The following is a 25083-nucleotide window of genomic DNA, read 5'->3' as shown; positions in this document are numbered from 1 at the left end:
ACAGCTACTAGAGCTAATAAACAAATTTAGCAAAGTAGCGGGATACAAGATTAATGCACATAAGTCAGTAATGTTTCTATATGCTAGAAATGAACAAACTGAAGAGACACTCAAGAAAAAGATACCATTTTCAATAGCAACTAAAAAAATCAAGTATCTAGGAATAAACTTAACCAAAGATGTAAAAGACCTATACAAAGAAAACTACATAACTCTACTAAAAGAAATAGAAGGGGACCTTAAAAGATGGAAAAATACTCCATGTTCATGGATAGGAAGGCTAAATGTCATTAAGATGTCAATTCCACCCAAACTCATCTACAGATTCAATGCAATCCCAATCAAAATTCCAACAACCTACTTTGCAGACTTGGAAAAGCTAGTTATCAAATTTATTTGGAAAGGGAAGATGCCTTGAATTGCTAAAGACACTCTAAAAAAGAAAAATGAAGTGGGAGGACTTACACTCCCTGACTTTGAAGCTTATTATAAAGCCACAGTTGTCAAAACAGCATGCTACTGGCACAAAGATAGACATATCGATCAATGGAATCGAATTGGGAATTCGGAGATAGACCCCCAGATCTATGGCCGACCGATCTTTGATAAGGCCCCCAAAGTCGATGAACTGAGTCATAATGGTCTTTTCAACAAATGGGGCTGGGAGAGTTGGATATCCATATCCAAAAGAATGAAAGAGGACCCCTACCTCACCCCCTACACAAAAATTAACTCAAAATGGACCAAAGATCTCAATATAAAAGAAAGTACCATAAAACTCCTAGAAGATAATGTAGGAAAACATCTTCAAGACCTTGTATTAGGCGGCCACTTCCTAGACTTTACACCCAAAGCACAGCAACAAAAGAAAAAATAGATAAATGGGAACTCCTCAAGCTTAGAAGTTTCTGCACCTCAAAGGAATTTCTCAAAAAGGTAAAGAGGCAGCCAACTCAGTGGGAAAAAATTTTTGGAAACTATGTATCTGACAAAAGACTGATATCTTGCATATATAAAGAAATCCTACAACTCAATGACAATAGTACAGACAACCCAATTATAAAATGGGCAAAAGATATGAAAAGACAGTTCTCTGAAGAGGAAATACAAATGGCCAAGAAACACATGAAAAAATGTTCAGCTTCACTAGCTATTAGAGAGATGCAAATTAAGACCACAATGAGATACCATCTAACACCAATTAGAATGGCTGCCATTAAACAAACAGGAAACTACAAATGCTGGAGGAGATATGGAGAAATTGGAACTCTTATTCATTGTTGGTGGGACTGTATAATGGTTCAGCTACTCTGGAAGTCGGTCTGGCAGTTCCTTAGAAAACTAGATATAGAGCTACCATTCGATCCAGCGATTGCACTTCTCGGTATATACCCGGAAGATCGGAAAGCTGTGACACGAACAGATATCTGCATGCCAATGTTCATAGCAGCATTATTCACAATTGCCAAGAGATGGAAACAACCCAAATGTCCTTCAACAGATGAGTGGATAAATAAAATGTGGTATATACACACGATGGAATACTACGCGGCAGTAAGAAGGAACGATCTCGTGAAACATATGACAACATGGATGAACCTTGAAGACATAATGCTGAGCGAAATAAGCCAGGCACAAAAAGAGAAATATTATATGCTACCACTAATGTGAACTTTGAAAAATGTAAAACAAATGGCTTATAATGTAGAATGTAGGGGAACTAGCAATAGAGAGCAATTAAGGAAGGGGGAACAATAATCCAAGAAGAACAGATAAGCTATTTAACGCTCTGGGGATGCCCAGGAATCACCATGGTCTGTTAATTTCTGACGGATATAGTAGGAACAAGTTCACAGAAATGTTGCTATATTAGGTAACTTTCTTGGGGTGAAGTAGGAACATGTTGGAAGTAAAGCAGTTATCTTAGGTTAGTTGTCTTTTTCTTACTCCCTTGTTATGGTCTCTTTGAAATGTTCTTTTATTGTATGGGTTTTTTTTTTTAATTTTTTTCTTTTCATACAGTTGATTTAAAAAAAAAGGGAAAGGTTAAGGAAAAAAAAAAAAAAACAAGGAAAAAAAATACGTAGAGCCCCCTTGAGGAGCCTGTGGAGAATGCAGGGGTATTGGCCTACCCCACCTCGATGGTTGCTAACATGACCACAGACATAGGGGACTGGTGGTTTGATGGGTTGAGCCCTCTACCACAGGATTTACCCTTGGGAAGACTGTTGCTGCAAAGGAGAGGCTAGGCCTCCCTATGGCTGTGCCTAAGAGCCTCCTCCCGAATGCCTCTTTGTTGCTCAGATGTGGCCCTCTCTCTCTACCTAAGCCAACTTGAAAGGTGAAATCACTGCCCTCCCCCCTACGTGGGATCAGACACCCAGGGGAGTGAATCTCCCTGGCAACGTGGAATATGACTCCCGGGGAGGAATGTAGACCTGGCATCGTGGGACGGAGAACATCTTCTTGACCAAAAGGGGGATGTGAAAGGAAATGAAATAAGCTTCAGTGGCAGAGAGATTCCAAAAGGAGCCGAGAGGTCACTCTGGTGGGCACTCTTACGCACACTTTAGACAACCCTTTTTAGGTTCTAAAGAATTGGGGTGGCTGGTGGTGGATACCTGAAACTATCAAACTACAACCCAGGACCCATGAATCTCGAAGACAGTTGTATAAAAATGTAGCTTATGAGGGGTGACAATGGGATTGGGAAAGCCATAAGGACCACACTCCACTTTGTCTAGTTTATGGATGGATGAGTAGAAAAATAGGGGAAGGAAACAAACAAACAAACAGACAAAGGTACCCAGTATTCTTTTTTACTTCAATTCCTCTTTTTCACTTTAATTATTATTCTTGTTATTTTTGGGTGTGTGCTAATGAAGGTGTCAGGGATTGATTTAGGTGATGAATGTACAACTATGCAATGGTACTGTGAACAATCGAATGTACAATTTGTTTTGTATGACTGCGTGGTATGTGAATATATCTCAATAAAATGAAGATAAAAAAAATGGGGTGGGATGGGGGGATGATTTGGGTGTTCTTTTTTCACTTTTATTTTTTATTCTTGTTCTGGTTCTTTCTGATGTAAGGAAAATGTTCAGAGATAGATTGTGGTGATGAACGCATAACTGTGTTATACTGCGGACAGTGGATTGTATACCATGGATGACTGTATGGTGTTTGAATGTATTTCAATAAAACCGAATTTAATAAAAAAAAAAAAAAATTAGCTCATCAGAAGAAAACACAAAGCGGCAGCCTGTCTTCCCCCTCCTCTCTCCCTCTCTCCCCCTTCCTGCTGGCGAGGAGACTGGTGTGCAGGGAGCCGGCCTCGGAAGAGAGGAAGGCCTCGGGGTGGGCAGGAGCCGAGCTGGCAGGGCCCCAGCCGCCCAGTGCCAGGGGGGCACCGGCCGTCGTGCCTGGGGCTGCTTCCACTCCCACTCCCACACGAAAGCCCCTCGTTTCAATCACTGCTGTACGGTTTCACGCGTGTCCCACCCAATATCACGCTGCACATGGCCTACAGGGGAGGGTGCGGAGAGCGGAGCCATCGCAGGAAACACTCAGCCACTCAACGGCGACAAGATTCTCACTAGCCCTGTCCACCCCAGCAGTCACAGCAGTGCCTCCTCCGAGGGACCCTGAGAGGACCGGGGCTGCAACTTCTCGGCACCAGCGGCTCTTGCGCCGGGTGTACCCACTTCCCGTTCCTCTGTTCCTGCTGCCCTAAGTGCACACGGTCCAGGCTGATTCCGGCTCCAGGCCTGGCCAGTGGCAGCTCCACCGCCGCCCGCTGAGAGCCAGCCCTGGGCTGCTGTGGGGGTGCTGAGCAGGTTGAGGGAAGCCTGCGGAAGAGCCCTCGAGCTACACCAGGATCCAGCCGTGCCTGAAGCAGGATCAACCCCCGGAGTCTGTGGTTACGTGAGTCTATCAGTGTTTCTATCCTTATGGCCACGTGATAAGGGTTTCTGTCACTTCCGTTGGAGCAGACCTTTCGGGCACCTTCCCCATGGGGCCTATCGTTCCGGTGGAAAGCCCACCCGCCTGGCACTTGGGGAACCTGGTGTCAGTTCCGGCTCCGTCGCTGGGGGCCCCTGCTACAGCCATGACACCGGCAGGGCCCGCTGGCTCAGTGGGTGCTCGATGTGCCGCTGCACTGGGGCCCACGGGCCTCGCTGCCTCCCGGGGGAGGGCGCACCGGCAGGAAGCCTCGGCCACAGCGGACGATGGACCCCCCCCAATACAGCTCTCTCTCGGTCACACTCACCGTCAAGCCTGAGGTATTTAAAGCCACGATATGCAAAATAGTCTTCCATGATCGTCATGAGTGAGGTCATCTGACAGAACAGCAGCACTTTATGGTTGGTCGCTCGGAGTTTGGGAAGAATCCTATCGAGGAGCTCAAATTTCCCCGAGGCTCGGTACAAGTCCAGCCTGGGGGTGAAGGGAGGCGGGAAGGACGCACGATTAAAAACCACACGGCGCCTTTCCGGCGGGCAAGGAGGGAGCAGGCCTGGGAGGCTGGTGGCCGGGCTCCAGGGCACAGACCCCACCTCAAGTTCTGGCAAATCCGTTTCAGCAGAGCGGAGAGAAACTCAGGCCACCCTTGGTCAAGAGCAGCCTGGGCGTCTTAGGGTGACCACAGAATCACTGTGCAGCCGGATCCTTACGGGAGTGGCAGGAGGGGCTACCCGCGGTTACCCCGGGACAATGGGGGTGAGTGGGGCTGCCCCGACCCCCTGACCGTTAGGGATCCTCCAAGGGCAAAGGTCATTCCTGTTGGAGGGCACCGACACGGGGCCGGGTGCCAAGCTGGGGGCCACCGTGGCTTCTCCCGTTCACTGCCGACGGCCACCCTGTGTTCAGATGTGGACACTGAGGCTCGGGGACGCGCTTTGACCAAGATCTGCAGGGCTCCACTATGTAATTACGTATTGAAAACAGACACCACAAGGCCTTTTTTGCTCGTCCATTCGGTCCCTCTGCCCTTGGAAATGACTTCCTAGCCCAGGGGACTAACAGTGGCTCGAACTATAAGATGCTTTTTGCAAGGCTGGTGGCAATGGTGATGTCTGCAGACAGCAGCCAGGCCCGGCAGCAGGAGCTCAAGGAAGCTGGGGCTGCTGGGGTGACGGGAGGTTCTGGGTAACGGTGGTGGTGCCCACGGCCCAACACTGAAGGTCAATGACCCAGTAAACTGGGCTCGAGAGGGTCAGAATGGGAAGTATCATGGTGTCTATGTGCTATCAGTGTAAAGTGGGGAGAAAAGAGAAAAACCAAACCAGCCCATAGAACTGGACAGCTCCAAGGGTGAAATGAAGCATCAACCCTGGACTTGAGTGTAATTCTAATCCTACGAGTATGTCAACTGCAACGAGCTACCTCACTAATGCAAAACCTTAATATCGGGGAAAACTGGAGGGGGTGGCGAGCAGGGACATAGGAAAACTCCGTGCTCTCTGCGTAATTATTCTGTAAACGTACAATGGCTCTAGAAAATAAAGTCCCTTTAAAATAAATCAATGTGAAGAAAGCAGCCGCTTGGCTGCACGTCACGAGGGAAGCTGTGGAGACGTGTCCTCCGTGGGGTGGAGGGCACTAGGGGAGGCCATTCCCGGCTGCCCCGCGAGGCCGGCGCCAGTGTCTGGCTATTACACGCCCACAACGCCGGGATCCGAGGATGTAAGACAAACACCAGATCTGGAAGTCTCCGGGCTAAACGAGAACGTAAGGTCTCATTAAGAGCATCTATATGGATTATGGGTCAAACAGAATAGATCTCGGGAGTTTATAAAAACCAAACAAACCCCCAAAACCAAGCAGGCAGCTCTCTGTCAATGTTTGGAGTTGAAGGCTCAGAGGGGTAAGAGCTGCCGGGGGTCCCTGAGCCCAGAGATGGCCAAGGGGGCTCCTGAAGTTGGATCTGCCCCCAGGATCCTGCCTCTCAGGGTTGATGGGGGTGTGGGGTGGGAGGGATTTCTACTCTCTTCTTCGGGTTCCTCTCTATTTACCGCAGTTCCTGTCATGCACAGAGTGCCTCTGAAATCAGACGATCGTAAGCCACGGCAATAAAGCCAACCAGGCCTGGGGCCGCCTCCCGCCCCATCGGCTGAGCAGTGACTCACCCTTGGACGATGCCGCCGGTGAACCCCAAGTGCTCAGAGAAGGACTCCTGTAAGGAACGGGAGGTGGGTTAGCACCAGGCAGAATGGGGACGCGGCCTGGCCCCGCGGATCGCAGCTCTGCTGCCGAGAGGACGCGGCCTTCCTGTCTCTGGCCCTGCCTCCCGCGCGCCCCCCAGCGAGTGAAGGCCAGTTGCCAGCCTTGCCCAGCTAGTGAGCGCCAGCCTGCCCGAGCCCAGCGTGGGCCCGAGCCCCCCCACAGTGCTCAGACCGGACGGGCCTCAGGGGGCTGGGGACGGGGGTCCCGCCACGGCTCTGAAACCAACTCTGGGGGATGTGGATGCATGATGTACGTGTACTTTCCGGAAGAATCCAGATTCTCAAAGGGCACGGCTAAGAGCCTCTGGTGACAGCCTTAGCTGTGGCCCCTACACAGCAGCCCTCTGGGGGGAGATAGAGTGTGCCTGGGGGTGAAGCAGCGGCACCCCACAGGGACAGAGCACCCTGCCCCAGGATAGTCTCCAAGTGCTCCCGTGGCCATCTCTGAGGGTGGGGGTGGCCGGGGCTTTCGTTTCTACTGCACGTTTTCCCAACTGCTCGGATCCTTTAGGGAGCAGATGTACGGACACAGTTGGTAAAGAGATGGGGAACAGGCAACAACACCTGGTCAAAGCTTTTATACGGGTTTTAAAAAAACCAATCAGGCGAAGCACCCCAGCTCTGTGAGGAGCTCGCGGCCGCTGGGGTCTGGCGAGGGGCCCCGCCCGGGCTCACCTCGATGTGCTGGAACATGTAGGGGTGGTTGCAGATCTTCCTCAGCTGCATGATGGTGTTCATCAGGGTCTTGGTGCCACCCTTGCCCTGTGGGGCACGGGGGAGGGTCCCAATCAGGCCTTGTCCCGGGGGCTTGGGGAGTGTGTGTGCATGTGGGGGGACCTGCGGGGAGCCTCAGGCAGGAGGGGCAGGGCCGGGGGGTGACGGGAATCAGCCGACACCAAGGCTCCAGGTGCAGAGCGACAGGCACGGGGCAGGGGCCGGCAGCACAGACGGTAACGAGAGCGGCAGAGAGCCGGGGCCAGGCCACGGACGCTCGGCAACGCCAGCTTCGTCCTGGGTGCGTGGGGCAGCCGTTAGAGGGTCTCAGCCAGGTGGGTCATGATGGGGCAGAAAGAGCTTTCCAGCCACTTGGTGAGGGAAGGATTTGGGGGGCTGGGAGCCGGGGTGGGGGGTGCTGTGGGCCGGGAAGCCAATGGGGAAACACGAGGCTGTGGTGCTTGAGGCAGGAAAGGGCCCAAACAGAACTTCTAGGAGGAGGGATGGGAGGCAGGGATGAGCTCAAGGCATCGGAAGCAGAATCCAGGGAGCCGGGACAGGCAGCTGCCCGCCAGCCCCCCACTCCTCTCCACTCCAAGCCCCTCCTCTGATTTAACCTAACAACAGGGGGCGGGAGGGTCTGCCTGACCAACGGGCTCTGCTCACCCCGGCTTCGCGCCCACCCTGGGTCTGAAAGTGTCCTCAGGCCACAGCCAGGCTGGGCCCAGGTGGGGAAAGGACCCGCGCCCCCGGAGCCCACCGCCCACCGACCTTCTTGTCCTTCTCGGAGCCGTCGGTCAGGAGCACGCCCTTGGCCTGCATGTGCCGGTACAGCACCCGCTGCAGCGCCGACATGTCGCACTTGATGACGTACTCCACCTGCGGGCAGACGGCGCCGCTCAGGGGGCTACCCAACGCCAGCCTGGACGAGGCATCACCTCCAAGGGAGTGGGGTGGGGGAACCTGGGCTACGGCCGATGCCCCTGGACGGAGATGCAGGGGTGGAGAGGGGCCAGGAGTCCCCAAGGCCCTGGGTCATGCCGTCAGCAGCACAGCTCGGCCTCCAAACCGCCTGACAGGAAGTGGCACCTGTCTGGGAACCAACAAGCCCACGCCACCCCCACGGGGAGAGCCCCAGTGCCACGGGGCCCGTGGCCTCTTCTCCCAACCCCACGTCACCTTTTCAGGCAACTGGGCCTCGACCTCCTTCTTGAGCCGCCGGAGCAGGAAGGGCCGCAGCACTTTGTGGAGGCGGCGGATGATCAGGATGGTCTCCTCCTCGTTCAGGTCCACCTGCACCCGAGACACGCAGGCCAGCGTCACCTCCGTGGCAGAGGACGGGGCGCAGGGAGGGGCGGGCAGGGCACCCTTCTCCTTTGGCAAAAAACTGCAAGCAGCAGGGACCCTCGGATGGAATTCCCAAGTCTGTGCTGCTTCCCCCAAAAGTAATTTAAACGGGTACATCTATAAATCAGCCGACGCGGCCACACGGAAGCCAGATGGCACTGCGGGGGGCCCGTTTTCACAAAACGTGCGCTTAAACGGGGTGATCTGCAAGGAGGGCTCTGTCCCTGGGGAGCCCCCAATCCTCTCTCCCTCCGGCCTGGGTGGGATGAAGCGAAAGAAATGCTCCTCTCCCAGGAGTTTATTACTAGGCTACAAAGTTAAATTTTTAAAAATAGGGGGAGGGGGAGAAATGACAGGAAAATAAAACCATGCTGAACTTTTCTTTCCCCCACTACTCCCCTGTCCATCTCTTGGTGCAGCTTTGGCTCAACTCAAAAATAAATGACAGGCAAACTACACCCCAGTAGCCCTGAATCTTGAAGACAATTGTATGGCAGTGTAGACTGCAAGGGGTGACAGGGTGATTGTGAAAGCCTTGTGGCTCACACTCGCTTTATCCAGTGTATGGATGGATGAGTAGAAAAATGGGGACAAAAAACTGAATGGAAAATAAGGTGGAAGGTGTGTGTGTGGGGGGTGATTGGGGTGTTCTTGTTTAGTTTTATTTTTATTCTTTTTTTCACTTTTTCTGGTGTAAGGAAAATGTTCAAAAATTGATTGGGGTGATGAATGCTCAACTATATGATGGCACTGTGAACAGCTGATTGTACACTTTGGATGACTGTAGGGTATGTGAATATATCCCCAAAAAAGGAATTAAAAAAAAAAAAAAAGGATGTTGCACCCAGAGAGCCTCTTTGTTGCTTAGATGTGGCCTCTTTCTCTAAGCCCACTCAGCAGGTGAACTCACTGCCCTCCCCTCTATGTGGGGCATAACACCCAGGGGTGCAAACCCCCTGGAAACGTGGGAAATGACTCCTGGGGATGAGCCTGGACCCAGCACTGTGGGACTGAGAGGATCTTCTTGACCAAAAGGGGGAAGAGAGATGAAGCAAAATAAGGTTCCAGTGGCTGAGAGATTTCAAGTGGAGTCGAGAAGTCACTCTGGAGGGTATTCTTATGCAGTATATAGATAATCCTTTTTAGGTTTTAGTGTATTGGAATGGTTAGAGGGAATTAATTACCTGAAGCTGTCAAACTGCAACCCAGTGACCTTGATTCTTGAAGACGATTGTGTAACTATGCAGCCTGCACAGTGAGATTATGAAAACCTTGTGGCTCACACTCCTTTTATCCAGTGTATGGACAGATGAGTGGAAAAATGGGAACAAAAACTGGATGAAGAATAGGATAGGACGGAGGGGATGGAAAGTTTTGGGTGTTCTTTTTGCTTTTATTTTTATTGTGGAGTAAAGAAAAGATTCAAAAATTGATTCTGGTGATGAATGCACAAATGTATGATGGTGCTGTGAATAACTGTACACTGTGGATGAGCGTAGGGTGTGTGAATATATCTCAATTAAACTGCATTAAAAAAAGCAAATGAACAATGGCAGGGAGGGGATGTTTTGGATGTTCCTTTTTATTTTAATTTTAATTGTATTTTTTGGAGTAATGAAAACATTCAAAGTTGGTGGTGACGAATGCACAACTACATGATGATACTGTGAACAATGGAGTGTACACTCAGAACGACTGTATGTGATATGATTATATCTCAATAAAATAGCATTAAAAAATAAATAAATACATAAATGACAGGGCAGCAGCCCCGGCTGCTGGGCTCTTAGGTCTGGGGAGCTGGGAGGGAGCCGGAACCCTGGGGGCTCCTTTGTTAGGAGATTCCAGGAAGTGTCCAGGGCCTCTCTTCCAGAAGGGCCTGAGCCTCAACTGGCACGGGAGGGCGGGAGCCTCCGGATGATGCCGGCAGATGCCCCGTGCACACATGAGAACCGGGTGCCGTGGGTACAGCCGGTTTCCCAGCAGCCCCGTGCGGGGCCCAGCTACCAAGAGCGGTGGGTGTGCCTCGCTACCCCCGCGATGCTGCCCACGTCCTCAGGCACCGGGCTCCGAAAGAAAGCGCAGCCCTGAGCTTACTGGACCCGGACCGCACTTTGGCCCCCTCATGTGCCAGAGAATGAGGCGGGACCTCCGCCCCACACCAAATGTGTCAGTGAACTCAAAACGGGCCAACGACCCGAATAGAAGAGCTGAAACCATAGAGCTCCAGGAAGGCCTGGCCCCCGAGGGTTGCTGGGCCCGACGCCCCCCGTGCCCCCGGTCGCGGCCCCGGCACCTTCTCTCCGGTCATGGCGAAGGGCGCGTTGAACCACTGCTCGAAGGTGCTGCAGCTCTTGAAGATGGTGGGCAGCAGGAAGTTGAGCAGCGCCCAGAGCTCCGGGAGCTTGTTCTGCAGCGGCGTGCCCGTCAGCAGCAGACGGCGCGGGGCCACGTAGTGCGTGTTGAGGACCTGCGTCAGCTTGCAGTGGTGGTTCTTCATGCGGTGGCCCTCGTCGACGATCATGTACTTCCAGCGGATCTGCGGGTGTGAGAGCAGGTGCATCAGGGGGGCTGAGGCAGGGGGCGTGGGATGGGGGGCCGCCCCGCCAGCCCCGAGAGAGGAGCCACGGAGACGGCATCTCCGACCCTCGTGGGCGAGACCCGGCCCAGGCACTGGCCACAGGGGCTCCAGGGAGAAGACCACACCGAGCGCAGGACATGGCGGGAGACGTGACTGGCTGGGGAGGGCTCGGTGAGTCGCCCAGGCAGCGCAGTCGCTGCAAAGCCCACGGCGAACCCGGGGATGCCACCACGGAAACGTGCCCATGCCGTGGTGGCAGGGCCAGGAAGCAAGCGTCAGAAAAGTCCGGTCGATTCTTGCCGTTCGCAATATTTATATTCCATCAAGCCGCCGTGGGCTCTGAGTTAGCGAATCTGAACTGAGGTCCCTGGGAAAGTGGGTTAGGTCCCTGGGGGACCGCTGCCCACCACACACCCTCGTTTCCTGTGCGTTTGTTTAAGCCACCTTTCTGAATGCAGATCGTGGATTCATCAACTTTGAATTCCTGCCCATACAAAGCTCATCTAATACTGCTATCTCCTCCATCAAGGCACGGCCCAGCCTTCTGGTGCTTGGGAACGCTAGACAGCCCTTCAGTGCTATGCTCAGGGGCATTTTAACCAGCAAACTCACCCCCAAAAAAAGAACATAAAGCATGGCACCAAACAGACCAAGATAAGGGCACGTGTTCACAAGTCTGAGAGCTGAAACGAGAAGGCAGAGCTCTCCTTGTGCAACTCCAGCTGGGAACATGCACATCAGGGGACTCGGACACTTGGCCGTTCCGCATGTGTCTGTGGACAACTGCCGAAGAGCCAGGAGTACGGATTTGGGGATAATAAATAAATTGCAGCATGTGCGTGAATTTACAAATAATCTGCAAATAACAAGGACTGACTGTACTTTGGTTTTCCCAAAAGGTTATAAATGATGGAAACAAACCCCAAATAACAGACCGCACCTCACTGGAAAGAGTCACCCCGAGTTGAAGGTTTGTGGGGTCTGGGTTCTGCCCTGGGTGCATTTCCCAGCGAGCATACGGTGCCCTTGGAGGCAGAAGAAGAGCAAGTGGAGGTTTTGTGGGATGGGGACCCTCGTGCACCCTGGCTGCCCCCAGGGCCTGCCGGGGGCCACACAGCCAATGAGTGTGGCTTCTACACCGACCCTCCTGCAGCCGCCAGCCCTGCAGATGGGAGCCCAGCGTTCAAGCTGGCTCATGTTCCGTGACCCAGTGAGCCTCAGGGCTGCTCTGCTGCTCAGCTCCCGCCTCTCCGTAACAGGGACGTCACACGCTTCCTGGGGACGCCATGAGGACCCAGGTGCCCGCCAGCACCTGGCACACACGGCATGCTGGCTTCACCCCGTGGCTCGGTGCTGACGGGAATGAACGCCTTGTCGTTCTCAGGCATGAGCCGGGCCTGCCTTGTGTGCCCCTCAAGTGGGGCGGCCCGTGGAGGAGGCATCCGCAGCACGGGCCCAAGGGTGAGAGGCTGCCTTCTGCAGACCCAGCTCCCCGGGCCTGCGTTTCTTCAGCTGAGGCCCCCCTCAGAGGCTCAGGGACGCCCACAAAGCCCCCCAACGTCATCACCGTGGCCAGGTGCCGCAGGGATCTCCTCCACCCCTGGGCCAAAGCCTCTACCACTCAACGTTCACTGCACTGGATCATCAGTGGCCGGGACAGGAAGCACTGTCTTTGGCCCTGACTCCTCCCCAAACCAGGAAAAGGTCACCTTGTGAATTTATCTCTGGGGTATGGCCCACTCAGTGACTCAGCGAAGGCCAAAGGGAATGGGTTCCAGAGCCGTCTGCACAACCACAGCAGCTAAAGGTTTCCAGGGTGATTACAGGGTCACTGAACGCTCCACCCAGTGGTCAAGGCCCGTGGGCCACACTGGGCCTCAGTGTGTTCGGGTGCTCAGCTGCTCCCCTAAACACCGAAGGAGGCTGCTTCGTGGGCGTGTTTCCCAAGGTGCGGCCCCAGGGAGGACAGGCCAAGGCCACAGAGACAGATGAAGACAAGCTGGGCCTCGCTGCAGCCACACTGGGGTGAACCTCAGTTGGGGTGGCTGGGAGACGCCATGTGGGACAACACAGTGTTGGCAGAAGCTCCAAGAGAAGCGGCCCCTGTACCAGACCCTGGCCCGGCCTGTTCCCAACGCGAGAGGCCAGCCCCAGGCCGGCCTGGATGGACGGTACCCTTGGCCACAGTCTGCACAGGGCAAGCACTGGGGAAGTACGTGCAAGGAGGGTCTGGAGAAGATGGGCGGCGTGACAAACACGAGCCAAATACAGACCCGAGGTGGCATCTCCCCAACAGCAAGGGGCCTTCTGCCAGGCTTGATTTACACGGGGACACGCTACCTTGGCAAGGATGTGCTTGTCTTTGATGATGTACTCGTACGTTGTCAACAAGACATTGAACTTCCCGCTGCGGAGCTGAGGGACAAAGGCACGTCTTGCTGCTGGAGAGCCCTGCGAGGGAAAGACACGCACAGCTCAGTCCCCCAGAGCCAGATGCCCCAGCCGCTGCCCCAGGACAGCCCTCCCGCTGGGGCTGGGGAGCCTCTCCTTGCACTGGCTGGTACAGAGGTGCCAGGTCCCCATCCTCTGACGCTCCTGACATGTGAGTACTGATGGCGGGGGAAGGGGCAGCCTGGCTCTTGGGAAGCCGTGCTGTCTGCACCGCCACCCTCCCCTCCTCTAAGCCCCTAACGTCTCCGTGGATGCCGCCCACCCAGGGCCCCACCTCTCTGCCCCACAGGATTGCAGATCACTCGAGATGGCTCCTCCGTCTCTCCCCAGTTAGCAGATCAGGCAGGTGACAGCCCAACCCCAAGTCCCTGACCCATGTGGCCAGGCTCACGTCACACACACTGAGCCGCAGCCAGCTCCTCGGCCCTCACTGGCCTCAACTACTTTGGGCTCCTTGAGCTCACGGAGCCCTCATGCCTCTCTGGGCCACCGTGCATGCTGTTCCCTCTGTCTGGACATGCTGATCCTGTCACAGGGCAGGGGGAGAGCCTGGATCCAGGGGCCTGGCCAGCAGTTTCAAATTCCCGGCTCTGCCACTCGGGAGCCACGTGAGCTCGGACAGTCAGCCAGTGCTGCGCTGCCTCAGTTTCCTCCCCGGTGCCACAGGATGACCCCAGCCCCTGCCTTGCCAGATGGCCGTGCTTTACCCAGAGCCTGTGAGTAAGTTCTATCCTGCGCTCCTGTGGGAATAATGGGCTCCTCCCGGGGGAGCAGTCACGTCATCCGATTCCACAACTGAGGCCATCACTGACTTAAAAAAATAAACATTCCCTCAAAACCAGATTAACATGCAAAAAACAACCAGGCTGACCCTACAGGTTACCAGATTGAAGAAAAATAGTAAAATAGTCTCTGGCCACAGGACAGAATTCTATGTCAGGAACTTGGATTTTGGGGGAGACGTGCTGCAGCCTGAGCTCTGCAGCCCACCTCTCAGAGCAGACTTTCACTTTGCATGGGCCACGTGGCGCATGGGCACACACTGGATTTTTCAAAGAACACTACGCAAGCAGCCCCACGTTCCTCTTTTGTGAGCACCGTGACTCTGTGTCCGATTTGAGAGCCAGTTGGAAGTACTGCTCCTTTCAATCCACAATTTTATCTGTGTAAATGGCTTTAATTTTTTCCGTCTATGTCTCAAATGAAGTTGTGTTCACTTTGCAAACAGGCAGACAGTGATCAAATGATACTGTAAATGTGTAATTATTTTCTACTTTGATGTACTTGCCGGAGGAGAACCTTGGGTTCTACATTCTCCCAATCTTGCATGAATATTTTGTGTGTGTTTGGAGGGGGGAGGGGAGTCCTGCGATTACTCTTTTTCTCTTGTTTTGCCTCCTTTTTCTTCATTTCTTCTGGACACCCGGAAAGGCCACGGTGGAGATTTTTAAGGAATGCACCATGTTTCCAGTGGGTTTTCAAAAATATCCAATATAAAGTGAATGAGAGGAGTCTGCTGAAAATGGTTTCCAACCATTTTACACTTTGTGATTGTGAAACGTTGACTTCTGTAGCCCCAAAATGAAAACCGTGCAGTAAAGGAGATTTCCTTTGTGTGTGTTTTAAATTCAGGTGCAATGTTCCATGGAAAAGCTAAAGAGATGTATGTACTCAATGACATTTTAAAATAAAATATTATGTATATGTATACAAGGAAAAAAAACAGATTAAAGAAGGATACCAAACTTGCATTACTCCCACGATCCCGTGGGTATAGAAGAAAAGGCCATGGGCATCGTGTTGTTAGCGTGCCTTTACCTCCCTGTCCGCCCCCAACTTCTCTGCTCTCCCACCCGTGCACGCCTGCCTTCTGAAGGAGTAAGGAAAAGCCCCCTGGGCCGCGACATACCTTGTAGGACACCTTCACCACCGAGGGGGCCCACTTGTCAAACTCATACGCCCAGTTGGACAGTGTCCTGACAGAAACAAGGAAGGGACGGTCAGGCGCCAGGCCCCACACCAGCTGCTCGCCGGGAATCGGGGACCTGAGGCTGGCGGAGGAGCTGGAATGGGGGCAGGAGGGTTGGTGAGGGCCGAGGGGGGCGAGGAGGCTGCAGCGGGAGGAATAGGGCTGCACAGAGGCCTGGGGGCACCCCGGGTTGGGGTGGCCCAGCCCCAGGAGCCAGACCTCCAAGAGCCGGTCACCGTGGTGGTGTCACAAATGTCTGTGAGGGAACGGGTCAAGATGTGGCCCGGCCACCTTCCACGCCGCGCAGTCTCACGGGAAAGGAACCCGTGTCAGAGAGGATGCTGGGAAGACCGAGGGTTCTGTTGTCACCCGCAAAATGAGAATGGCAGCTGCTGAAGGCGCCTGCCCAGCAGGAGACACAAAGACACCGATAAGCAGGTGAGAGCAAGCTGGGCCCAGGCGGGGACCGGAGGGGAGTGGGGTGGAGCAGGGACCCAAGGCTGCTCGTCCCCAGATGACCACAGTCGGGGAGGAGTGAGGCAGAGAGAGAAGGCAGAACCCAGGGAAGAGGGACAAGTCGGCCAGAACCATGAGACAGAGCCTTGGGAGACGATGGCAGGAGTGAGACAGCCAAGCCTGTAAGGCAACAGGTTCTGGGCCTCTCTCGAGAAGCCTAGGATGGGTGGTTTAGTAAAACAGGACTTGAAGCCCGAGCGGCAGAGGCTGCTCATGGCTCACCCACTTCCACCCTGCAAGGAGTTCCGCTGAGGGTGGGGCTGAGCCCACCAAATCCAGCCCCTGCCAGCTCCCTGCGACTAGGGCCAACCAGGTGGACATGAGTCTGAGCCCGAGAGATGGAAGCTTGGGGTGCAGGGGTAAGAGGGGAAAGTAGCTCCTTGGGGGCTGGCAGTTTCAGCCTTTGCCCTGCCTGGCATCCTGGGAACCCAGATGAGATGATGGAGGCAGCGCAGCCACTTTACAACCACGAGGCAGAAAGCCTGAGGGTGACCATACACTGAGGAAGACTGAGCAGAAAATACGGGAGCCTAGGTCCCTGATGTCATCTTGGGGCTGCTGCCAGGCCTGGGTCTGGGCTTCTCTTTACATAAGATCAGCAAGACCTCCCTGGCTCAGTCACTGGGGTGAGCTTTCAATCACCCAGGGCCAAATGCACCCCTAGGGATAATGATTCAACAACCATCACCTTGCAAGGGAACAAGAGGGGAAAGTCGGGAAACCGAGAGAGAGAAGCCAAGGGCCAAAGCCAGGGTGTGAGGCACGTCTGCGGTAGGGAGAAGCCACCTGAGCTGGAGGGGAGAGGAGCCAGGTGAGAGCTGCAAGGGGGCCAGGGAAGATGACCTGGGGAGACAGAGGGAAGCCACAGGGGCTCGTGGCAGAGAGCAGCGAGTCCCAAGGGGCAGAACGGACGAGCTGGACCACGGTACACACTGGGCACAAGCAGTTCTCCTGGCCTGGGGGCAATGGCATGAGACCTGCCGGGGTGGGGGCCCAAAGGTTGAAGGTGAAAGGACGGCACTGTCTCATGGAAGGGGTGGGGGAAAATGGAGCCAAACTAAACAACCTCGGAAAATGGTGCTTGGGCTGGAAACTGTAAGACGGAAGACAAAAAAGGACTGTGCTCTGGGTGGTAATGCTGTTTCTCACGGAGCAGGGAGTGACTGCTCTGGACCCGCCGTATGTGAGCACTGCGACTGGGCCACTAAGTCAACGGCGGCGAATGGCAGCAGCCAGGCTGCTCACTGCCAGAGCGAGCCCAGATGTGCTGGAACGACCCCTGCGGTAACGGCCTGGAGTCGGAGATGTCACTCCGATCGCATGTTTAGCTTTATCTAGGCACAGACAACTCGACAGAGAATAATTTTAGAACGCGTGTATACGCAGGTTCGTATACGTGCACGTTTCTCTCAGCTCTGTCTGCTAAGTGGGCGTGGAAATCATAAGCCAGGAACAGCAAGAACCCAGGACCCAGATCTGGGTTTCTAATCCATCCTCCAGCGAGAGAGGCCAGGGCTCCTTGGAGAAATGGCTCATTACAGGGCTGGTGGGTAAATTTCCAAGCCAAGCCGGGAGCATCTTGTAGTGCCAGAAAGCAAGCAAGGGCTCGGCACCTGCCATGAGGATGGGGTACGTCCAAGGGACACAGCAGCCAATGACAGTGCTCTCAGCGGCCAAAGCTTAAACAGCTGGAGCAACAAAATGCTTATTTATTTAAGGCTGCACTGGAGTATTTGATCCAAAGTATAAAAGAAATATTCACAAGTCTGTACTGATATAGATAAATGATTGGATAAATTAATACACAGGGGGAGAAGAGAACCCTCTTCTCTACAGAACTCCAAATAATCTCTGTAGCTCCTCCCCACTCAAGGAGGTAGAGCTTAGCTTCTCAAGCCTCGTGTGGGGGCTGAGCTTAGGTGACTGTGCTGGTTCCGATGTATTATGCCCCACAAAATGCCATGTTCTCTGATGCAATCCTGTGGGGGCAGACATATTAGTGTTGATTTGGTTGGAACCTTCAGAATAGGCTGTTTTCATGGAGATGTGACCCACCCAATTATAGGTGATAACTCTGATTGGATTATTTCCATGCAGGTGTGGACCCGCCCATTCAATGTGGGTCTTAATTAAATCACTGGAGCCCTATAAGCACTCAGACAGAAGGAGCTCAGTGCTGCAGCTTAGAGAGACAATTGGAAGATGACGCTGACATTTTGGAGAACGCCATTTTGAAACATAAGCTGGGAGCAAACGGACGCTAGCCACGTGCCTTCCCAGCTAACAGAGGTTTTCCGGATGCCAACGGCCTTTATCCAGTGAAGGTACCCGATTGTTGATGCCTTACCTTGGACACCAATGCCTTTCTCCGGTGAAGGTATACTTAAGTTTATGCCTTGTTTGGACACTTTTACGACCTTAGGACTGTAACTTTGTTACCTAATAACCCCCCTTTATAAAAGCCAACCCATTTCTGGTATTTTACATAACGACAGCATTAGCAAACCAGAATAGATTTTGGTACTGAGACTCCAGTGAATTGTGCACTTGGAAACAGTTAAAATGGGAGATTTCAGGTTGTGTATACGATATGTTACCACAACAAAAATTTTTTTCTAATGGAACAGTATGGCACAAAGAGTAAACCTTAATGTGAACTATGGACCCGAGTTAATATAATTCTAGTAACAGTTCACCAGTTATAACAAATGTGCCACACTAATGCAAATTGTTAACAGGGAAACCTGCGTGTGTGTTTTGGGGAGGTTAACACGGGAACTCGCTACCTACTGCATAATTTTTCTGTAAACCTACAACTGCCCTACAAGATAAAGTCTACCCTAAGTAAATAAATAAATTTACAAGCAGTCTTGGAGCACACGACTGAATGTAATGTGGGATCCTGGATGGGACCTGCAAACAGGAGGAGGACATTTGGGGAAAACTAGCGAAATCCAAATAAACCCTGGAATTTCGTTCACAGTCAACACACCGACACCGGTTCATCAGTTGTGACAAATGTCCCATGGTTGAATAAGATGTAAAAACAGAACAGGGAGAGGAGCAGAAAGGGACTCTGTACTACCTTTACAGCTAAAAAAAAACTCTTCTAAAATAAAAAACAACCAAGTGATGGGGACATGTCAAAAAGACCCAGGAACCAACTAGAAGGACCTCCCAGGCCAAATCTGGGACAATTTAAGCAACAGAATAAATAATGTCTGTGTTCAATCAATAAATGGGGGACAGAGACAGCTCTCCCTTACAGCAGAATTCCAATTAATAAATGCAGAAGGAAAGATGGACAGAGGAAATCACACTCTGGCCACCCCACAGCAATCACCTCTTCAGGCAGGACTCATCCATCAGTGGCTGAAATTCTTGGGCAGAACCATGTTGGGAAATGGGACATTTACAAAATTTCTAAGTCCCTCCCACGAGATACTTATTAATTACGAAGGAGAACTCTTACGTCTGCAGTGGGGACACCTGGCAGACACCACGTGACCCAGGTGACCCAAGCTGACCTGCCCAGTGACAGGGCCGACTGGCCTCCCGTGATGAGCTGAGATGGACACAGCTTCTCTCTCGGGGGATTCCTGCCAAAGCAGAAAATTTCCCAACGAGGATGCGTCGGACACACCTGCACCGAGCACATCCTACCAGAACCTGACTAGTATTGAAAAGGGCCAAGACGGTGAAGGACAGACAGACTGGAACCTGTCAGGCACGAGGAGACCGAGAACGAGCAGCGACGACGACTAAATGCCTGCGGGGTCCCAGGGTGGATACCAGGCCAGGAAAAGCCACCAGTGGGAAACTGACAACACTGGACCAAGGCCTCCAGAGGAGTTTAGTACTAAGTCAATGCGGTTTCTCAGTTTTGATCACTGTCCTGGGGTTTTGTAAGATTTGGGAAGATGCGTATGGGATATATAGGAATTCTTCATACTGTTTTAGCCATTTTTTATGCATCTGAAATCACTTCAAAATGAAAAATTAGAACATTAAAAACAAAAGGGCTGCAGAACAGCACCATGGAGAGAGCTGTACCAGCGGAGATGGAAGCCCCACACCTCGGGGCCAAGAGGAGGTGGAGGTGGTCTGGGAGGTGAAAAGGGAAAGGACAGTAAGGACCAGAGAACACTGCCAGGTTGGCAGAGGTTGAACCGCGACAGAAGGGGGTCAGAGGAAGATGAGGGGAGGGAGAGACCCTAGGAGTTGGGGGGACTTAGAACAAAAGGGACGTCAGCAGCTGGAGGGGCTGGGAGAAAAGAGCACAGGCCGGCGCAGAAGCAGCTCTGCCTGATCGTGAGGGAGGGGGCGAGGCCACCTGCCCAGCCCAGCCACGAACGTAGTTTCCCCTCAGTGCAGCCCTGCCCCGGCCAAGGCATCTGCTTTACACCATCATAAGCACAGCAAGGCAGAAACAAGAAAGAAATCTCTCCAAGGAAATTCCGAGTAAGTTCTGGAGGCCCCCAGCCCCAAAACTTGCGGGCGCCTGGGATCTGGAGGCCCGGCTGTTTCCAAGGCGGGGTGGGGCATTTTCCCCATAGGGTCAGGGCCCAGGAACTCAGCCTCCCAGCCTCCCCCTCCACGGCGTATCTGCGGCTGGAGTGGCCCCAGCTGAGGGCCCAGCAGTGGAGGGGAGGCCGCACTCAGGGCCAGGCCAAGTGCACACACAGCCAGGGGTCGGTCTGGGGCTGGGCCAGTGAGGGCCCAGACACGAGCACACCGGCCATCTGTGCTGTGCAGACCAAGCTGGGGTGTGAGTGCAAAGGCCCAGGGGCCCCGGAAGAGCCTGGCTGTGTGGCATCTGCCCGGAGAGCCTCCTACGACTCCCGTGTGTGGGAATTTGCCGCCTCTGGGGCTTGAAGAGGGCACCAGGGACATCCCCTGAGGGTCTGGCCCAGCAGGCACGAGGGACGGACACGCGTCACCACACCCGGGCGCCGCTGATGGGGTGGCCGCACACTCACGAGAGAGGCACGATGATGAGGAAGGGCCCGTTGATGCGCTTGTGCTCCATGAGGTACGTGATGAGCGCGATGGTCTGGATGGTCTTGCCCAGCCCCATCTCGTCGGCCAGGATGCCGTTCAGGTTGTTGTTGTACAGGGACACCAGCCACTCCAGGCCTTTGATCTGCGGGGGAAGAAGCGGCCGGGCTGGGGCGGGAGCTGGGGTCTGGGCACAGGCGCCCGCGGCGCTGCAGGGACAGACACGCACCCGGCGACCGCGAGGCCAGCAGCTGCCCTGGCTGGGAACTTGCCCCCGGGCCAGCCCACTCCTCTCTGATCTGACCGGGCTTCACCCCAAGCAATAGCTTCCGGGAAGCGACAGCTCTGCTGGGCCGACACTCTATGGCCACGAGGCTTCTCTTTTGGGGTACACATCGGAACGAGTTTCTGAGTGAGCACCCTCCCAGGCAGCACCCCGGGAGAAGTGTGCCCGCACCCTGTGACCCTGCAATCCAGGAGATGGTTAGGGCGGAGGGGACCGTGGTGACGAATCCACCACACGAGCAGCAGCTGCCTAAACACTGTGTCAAGGATGAACGCAGAACCTTCCAAAGCTTGTGAGCTTCTGGAAGTGCAGGCATTAGAGGGAAGCTGTTCTGAAATTGAATATAACTCCACGAAGGGAAACCTGGAAACTTCTGTAAAAGAGTAAGGAAGCTTTGGCCAAGTTCCAACTCTCTGGATGCACTGGCCTCTGGAAATTTCCACTGGTCACCAGATTCTCCTCTTTGGGGACTGATGATGGAAGGGAGGGTTTGAGAGTTCATTTAAGGAAAGTTAGGGAAGAGGAAGCAGTAGAGAGCAGTCACAACCCAAGACAAAATGAGGGAGATGTGCTCGTTGGTGGGAGTCACACCGGCTCCCCGGAGGGAACGTGTCGATGATGCGCTCAGGTCGGCAGCTGAGGCTGTGACCCCATTTTACAGATGAAGGGTGGAGCCCGGTCCCTGAAGTCTAAGCTCCTAGCCCGCTCGGCCTGCCTCACGCTACCCAGAGTCCCGGGAAACGGGGGCTGAGCACACGGGCCCGGACCTGGTCTGGGTCCTCAGTTGGCCACGCCCACTGACTCAGTGCCTCGGTTTCCCCACCCCTGCCTGTAAAACGAGGATGGTGACAGCACCCACTGCGTCGGTCGCTTGGGGGCCCATAAGATAACAACATAGGAGCTGCCCCATTCTGCCTGGCGCTCACCGGGCACCCAGCGGGTACTGATTTTCTGCTCAGTTTCATCTCAACCTTGAGGCTGAGCTAACAGCTCAAGCCTCTGCTTTACAGACGGGAACACTGGGGCTCAGAGAGAAAGAGCGGGGGGTCCAAAGACACGGAGGGTGTGGACTCGTGGGGCGCAAACAGGCCACCGTGACCCGGGAGCCCCGCGACTGAGACCGCCCCCCTGGCTGCGGCCCGGCCGCCCCCTGCCGCACCTGGTACTGCTTGAGGACACCGTTGACCATCAGGGCCGACTGCTTGTCCACACGCTCGGTGACGGCGTGGGCCACGGCGTAGTAGGACTGCAGGCCGCGGGCGAGGGCTTGGGACACGCCGTACTCATCGTCGACGTCTTGCTTGGCATTCCTGGGGCGAGACGGCGAACGTGGTGAGGACGCACATTCCTGCTCCTGACACGGGCTTCTGACTCGGGGCTCTGGGGAGCGGGCCCGGAGCCCATGTGCTGTGGTCTGACACTGGACTCCCGGGGGCCCTGGGCCCTGACCACCTCCACAGCACAGGAATGAGGTCACCTGTCGCTTCATGCAGAGACACATTTCTGCCAGCCGGACGCCTGTCATACAGCCCATCTCCTGAGCGCTAATGAGCCTTAACGGAAAACGCAGGAGGAAAAGCTTCACGCGGAAACTGGACCACTTAGGCTTCGGCTGTTTTGTGATCCAATCAGAAATTCTGTCTCTCTGAAGACGTGACCTTAAGTGATCTACATTTGTTACTACGGCAGATGAGTGTGATCTGACTTGTGCGGTGCTATTTCAGGCCATGCTTTCTGCTTCTGTGTCTTTCCACAAATCTTTCTCAGTGTGCTCTGTTTTCTTAGCTTTGTGGTTCTTTTTCCGTAGGTTTCTTTTGATTATCTCAAAGGGCTCTAGTTTTGTTCTAATGGTTACCTTTATGCCTACAATTAACACCCTCGGATCCTCTACTTCTTTTAACGGTATCCACTAACTCCCTCCCATAAGCAAGGCTGAAATCAGGGCGTGCACGGTAACTGCTCACACGAGCAGAAGCTCAGGGCTCACCCACGGACCCCCGCGGGGGTCTGGCTCCAAATCAGAGTGTGACTGTGCCCTGCTGGGAGGAGAGCAAGGACACTCTGGACACGGACACAGGAGTGATCTGAGACAGCCGCTAGGCAAAGAACTCAAGGAGAGCGGTATGCCCGTAAACATGGTGCAAACGCAAGGAAAAGCATGAGTGCTTGCTGACAAACCACGCACGCCTGGACGGAGACACGCAACGCTGGTGACAGACGCTGCCTCGGGGAAGGAACGGGGAGGGAGCTGGGGAGCAGGGCAGGCAGGTGGCTTTTTGTCGGCCCCACCAACTGGGCCTCTTAAACTCACGGCAGGCCCTGTGACCATATTTCCTCTACCAAATTCCGATGCACACGTAGGACACTTTGAGAAACAACTTGTGTCTGCTCGTGTTCCCATGATGGCTGCTGGTGGAGAAGGGTCAGTGTGGTTGACGGACAGGGGGAGGGGTGTCCCTTACTCAATGATGTGCCGTGCATCCACCTCGGAGACGTCGTCGCTGTCTGGGTCTGGAATCTTCTTCTTCTCCTCCATGGGCAGGGCGGGGGGCTGGGCTGGGGGTGGCTGCTCCTCCTCCTCCTCCTGCCGGGAAACCAGCCTGGTTACCGTGGCCCCGGCCCGTCCGGTCGGGGTCCAGGGCCCCCAAGACAGAACATAGGTTGGGGGACAAGGGCTGCTTTCACAACTCTCCCACCCCCGTCCTGTCCCAGCGTGTGCTGGGCTCTCACATGCACCTTCTTTCCATCGCTTGGTAAATGATCTTTAGTTTTCCTAGCACAGGTGCAGACGCTTCTTTTTAAGGCCATCTCGGGGTATTCTGGACCTTTGCTGCTATTTTTAAAGCGGATTCCTTGCACCCACACCCCAGTGCACGGGGGGTGTTACACATTTATTCTAGGTCCAGCCTCCTCAAGCAGTTTTTCAGCTGATTCTCTGCGTTTCTCGAGGATTACAAATTTTACAGTCAATTTTCAGTATTTATTGCTCTTAATTTCCTTCCAGTTTTATTGACATGGCTAGAATGTCTAGGATATGTCAAATAATACTGGCTAAAACAGGCATTCCAGTTTACTAAGAGGCGTTCATAAACTTGTAAATTAAGTACGAGTGTTCCATTTCATTAATGGACTTTTCAGGATTTCCTGAGCAGATGATACCGGAACTTTGTGACATGCTGATAAAATAAATACATGACTAAACCATCCTTGTATTCCTGTATAAATCATACAAAGCCACGCTGGATTACTTTCCTTATATACAATGGAATCAGTACAAAGCTAAGAAAAAATTATCTACAATAAATGTTAATTCCAGTCAAAATCCAGCAAGAAAAACTTCTAAGGTATGACACTGGTACAGAGAGTTGACAACAGAACGGTATATGGGAAACATCCACCTGTTGCATGCCAGGGACTATAAACAATAGGAATACCTTACGAGTACCACACGCATACTAGGGGCAAATAATTAAGGGATGAAAAGAGCTGTGGAGTGTTTTGGGTCATGAGAACTGTTTAAAATGGAGAGTGATGAGGACTGTACAACTAAGTAAAAAAATAAAATAAAATCCAGTGAGATACCCCTTAGAATGTGCAAAGAGACCTTGAAGAACACTGGGGAGAAACGAACAAGGGATAATAACATTTGGGGCAAAAAATCCCTACCGGTGTAGACGTATCCTGAGCCTAACTCACAATAATACGTGTGGAATTAAAACGGGAGGGACTGCCAGCTATGTCTGAATGAGGAGGTCAACAAATTCTATCCCCAAAGGACACAAACTTACAGCTGGACAGAACAGGGAGAAGCACCATTTTAGAGTTCTGGAAAGTGGCCAACCGTACATGACAATGACGGCTTTAATTCTCGAAAAACTACTCAACTGCGGGCAAGAAGAGTGGGAGTCTGGAGAATCCTCACTTGGGGCCTCCCGTGGGTGGGCACCGTGGCCGAGGGGCACACTCCTCCTCTAGCAGTGGCCGAGGCGCCACA

General features: G+C 53.5%; 1 protein-coding gene across 16 annotated transcripts in view; it reads right to left on the bottom strand.

Moving 5' to 3' along the window:
- The window catches only part of SMARCA4 (SWI/SNF related, matrix associated, actin dependent regulator of chromatin, subfamily a, member 4), a 107744-nt gene that overhangs the window by 32847 nt on the left and 49814 nt on the right, over window positions 1–25083 (bottom strand). For all 16 annotated transcript variants that reach the window (XR_005214149.1, XM_037817925.1, XM_037817926.1 and 13 more), the window contains 11 exons: window positions 23552–23673; window positions 22249–22399; window positions 20785–20948; window positions 15230–15296; window positions 13210–13320; window positions 10585–10827; window positions 8121–8234; window positions 7713–7820; window positions 6903–6989; window positions 6132–6178; window positions 4274–4440 (listed from right to left, as the gene is read on the bottom strand). Coding sequence is in view for 15 of the 16 variants with exons in the window: in XM_037817925.1 (XP_037673853.1) it covers window positions 4274–4440; window positions 6132–6178; window positions 6903–6989; window positions 7713–7820; window positions 8121–8234; window positions 10585–10827; window positions 13210–13320; window positions 15230–15296; window positions 20785–20948; window positions 22249–22399; window positions 23552–23673 (1381 nt within the window). In the remaining variant the exon portion in view is untranslated. The remainder of the gene's footprint in view (window positions 1–4273; window positions 4441–6131; window positions 6179–6902; window positions 6990–7712; window positions 7821–8120; window positions 8235–10584; window positions 10828–13209; window positions 13321–15229; window positions 15297–20784; window positions 20949–22248; window positions 22400–23551; window positions 23674–25083) is intronic.

This window comes from Choloepus didactylus, chromosome 25 (genome assembly GCF_015220235.1).
Source record: "Choloepus didactylus isolate mChoDid1 chromosome 25, mChoDid1.pri, whole genome shotgun sequence".
NCBI classification, from domain to species: Eukaryota; Metazoa; Chordata; class Mammalia; order Pilosa; family Megalonychidae; genus Choloepus; species Choloepus didactylus.
Note: the sequence above shows the minus strand (reverse complement) of the source record. Positions and strands in the feature narration are given on the sequence as shown.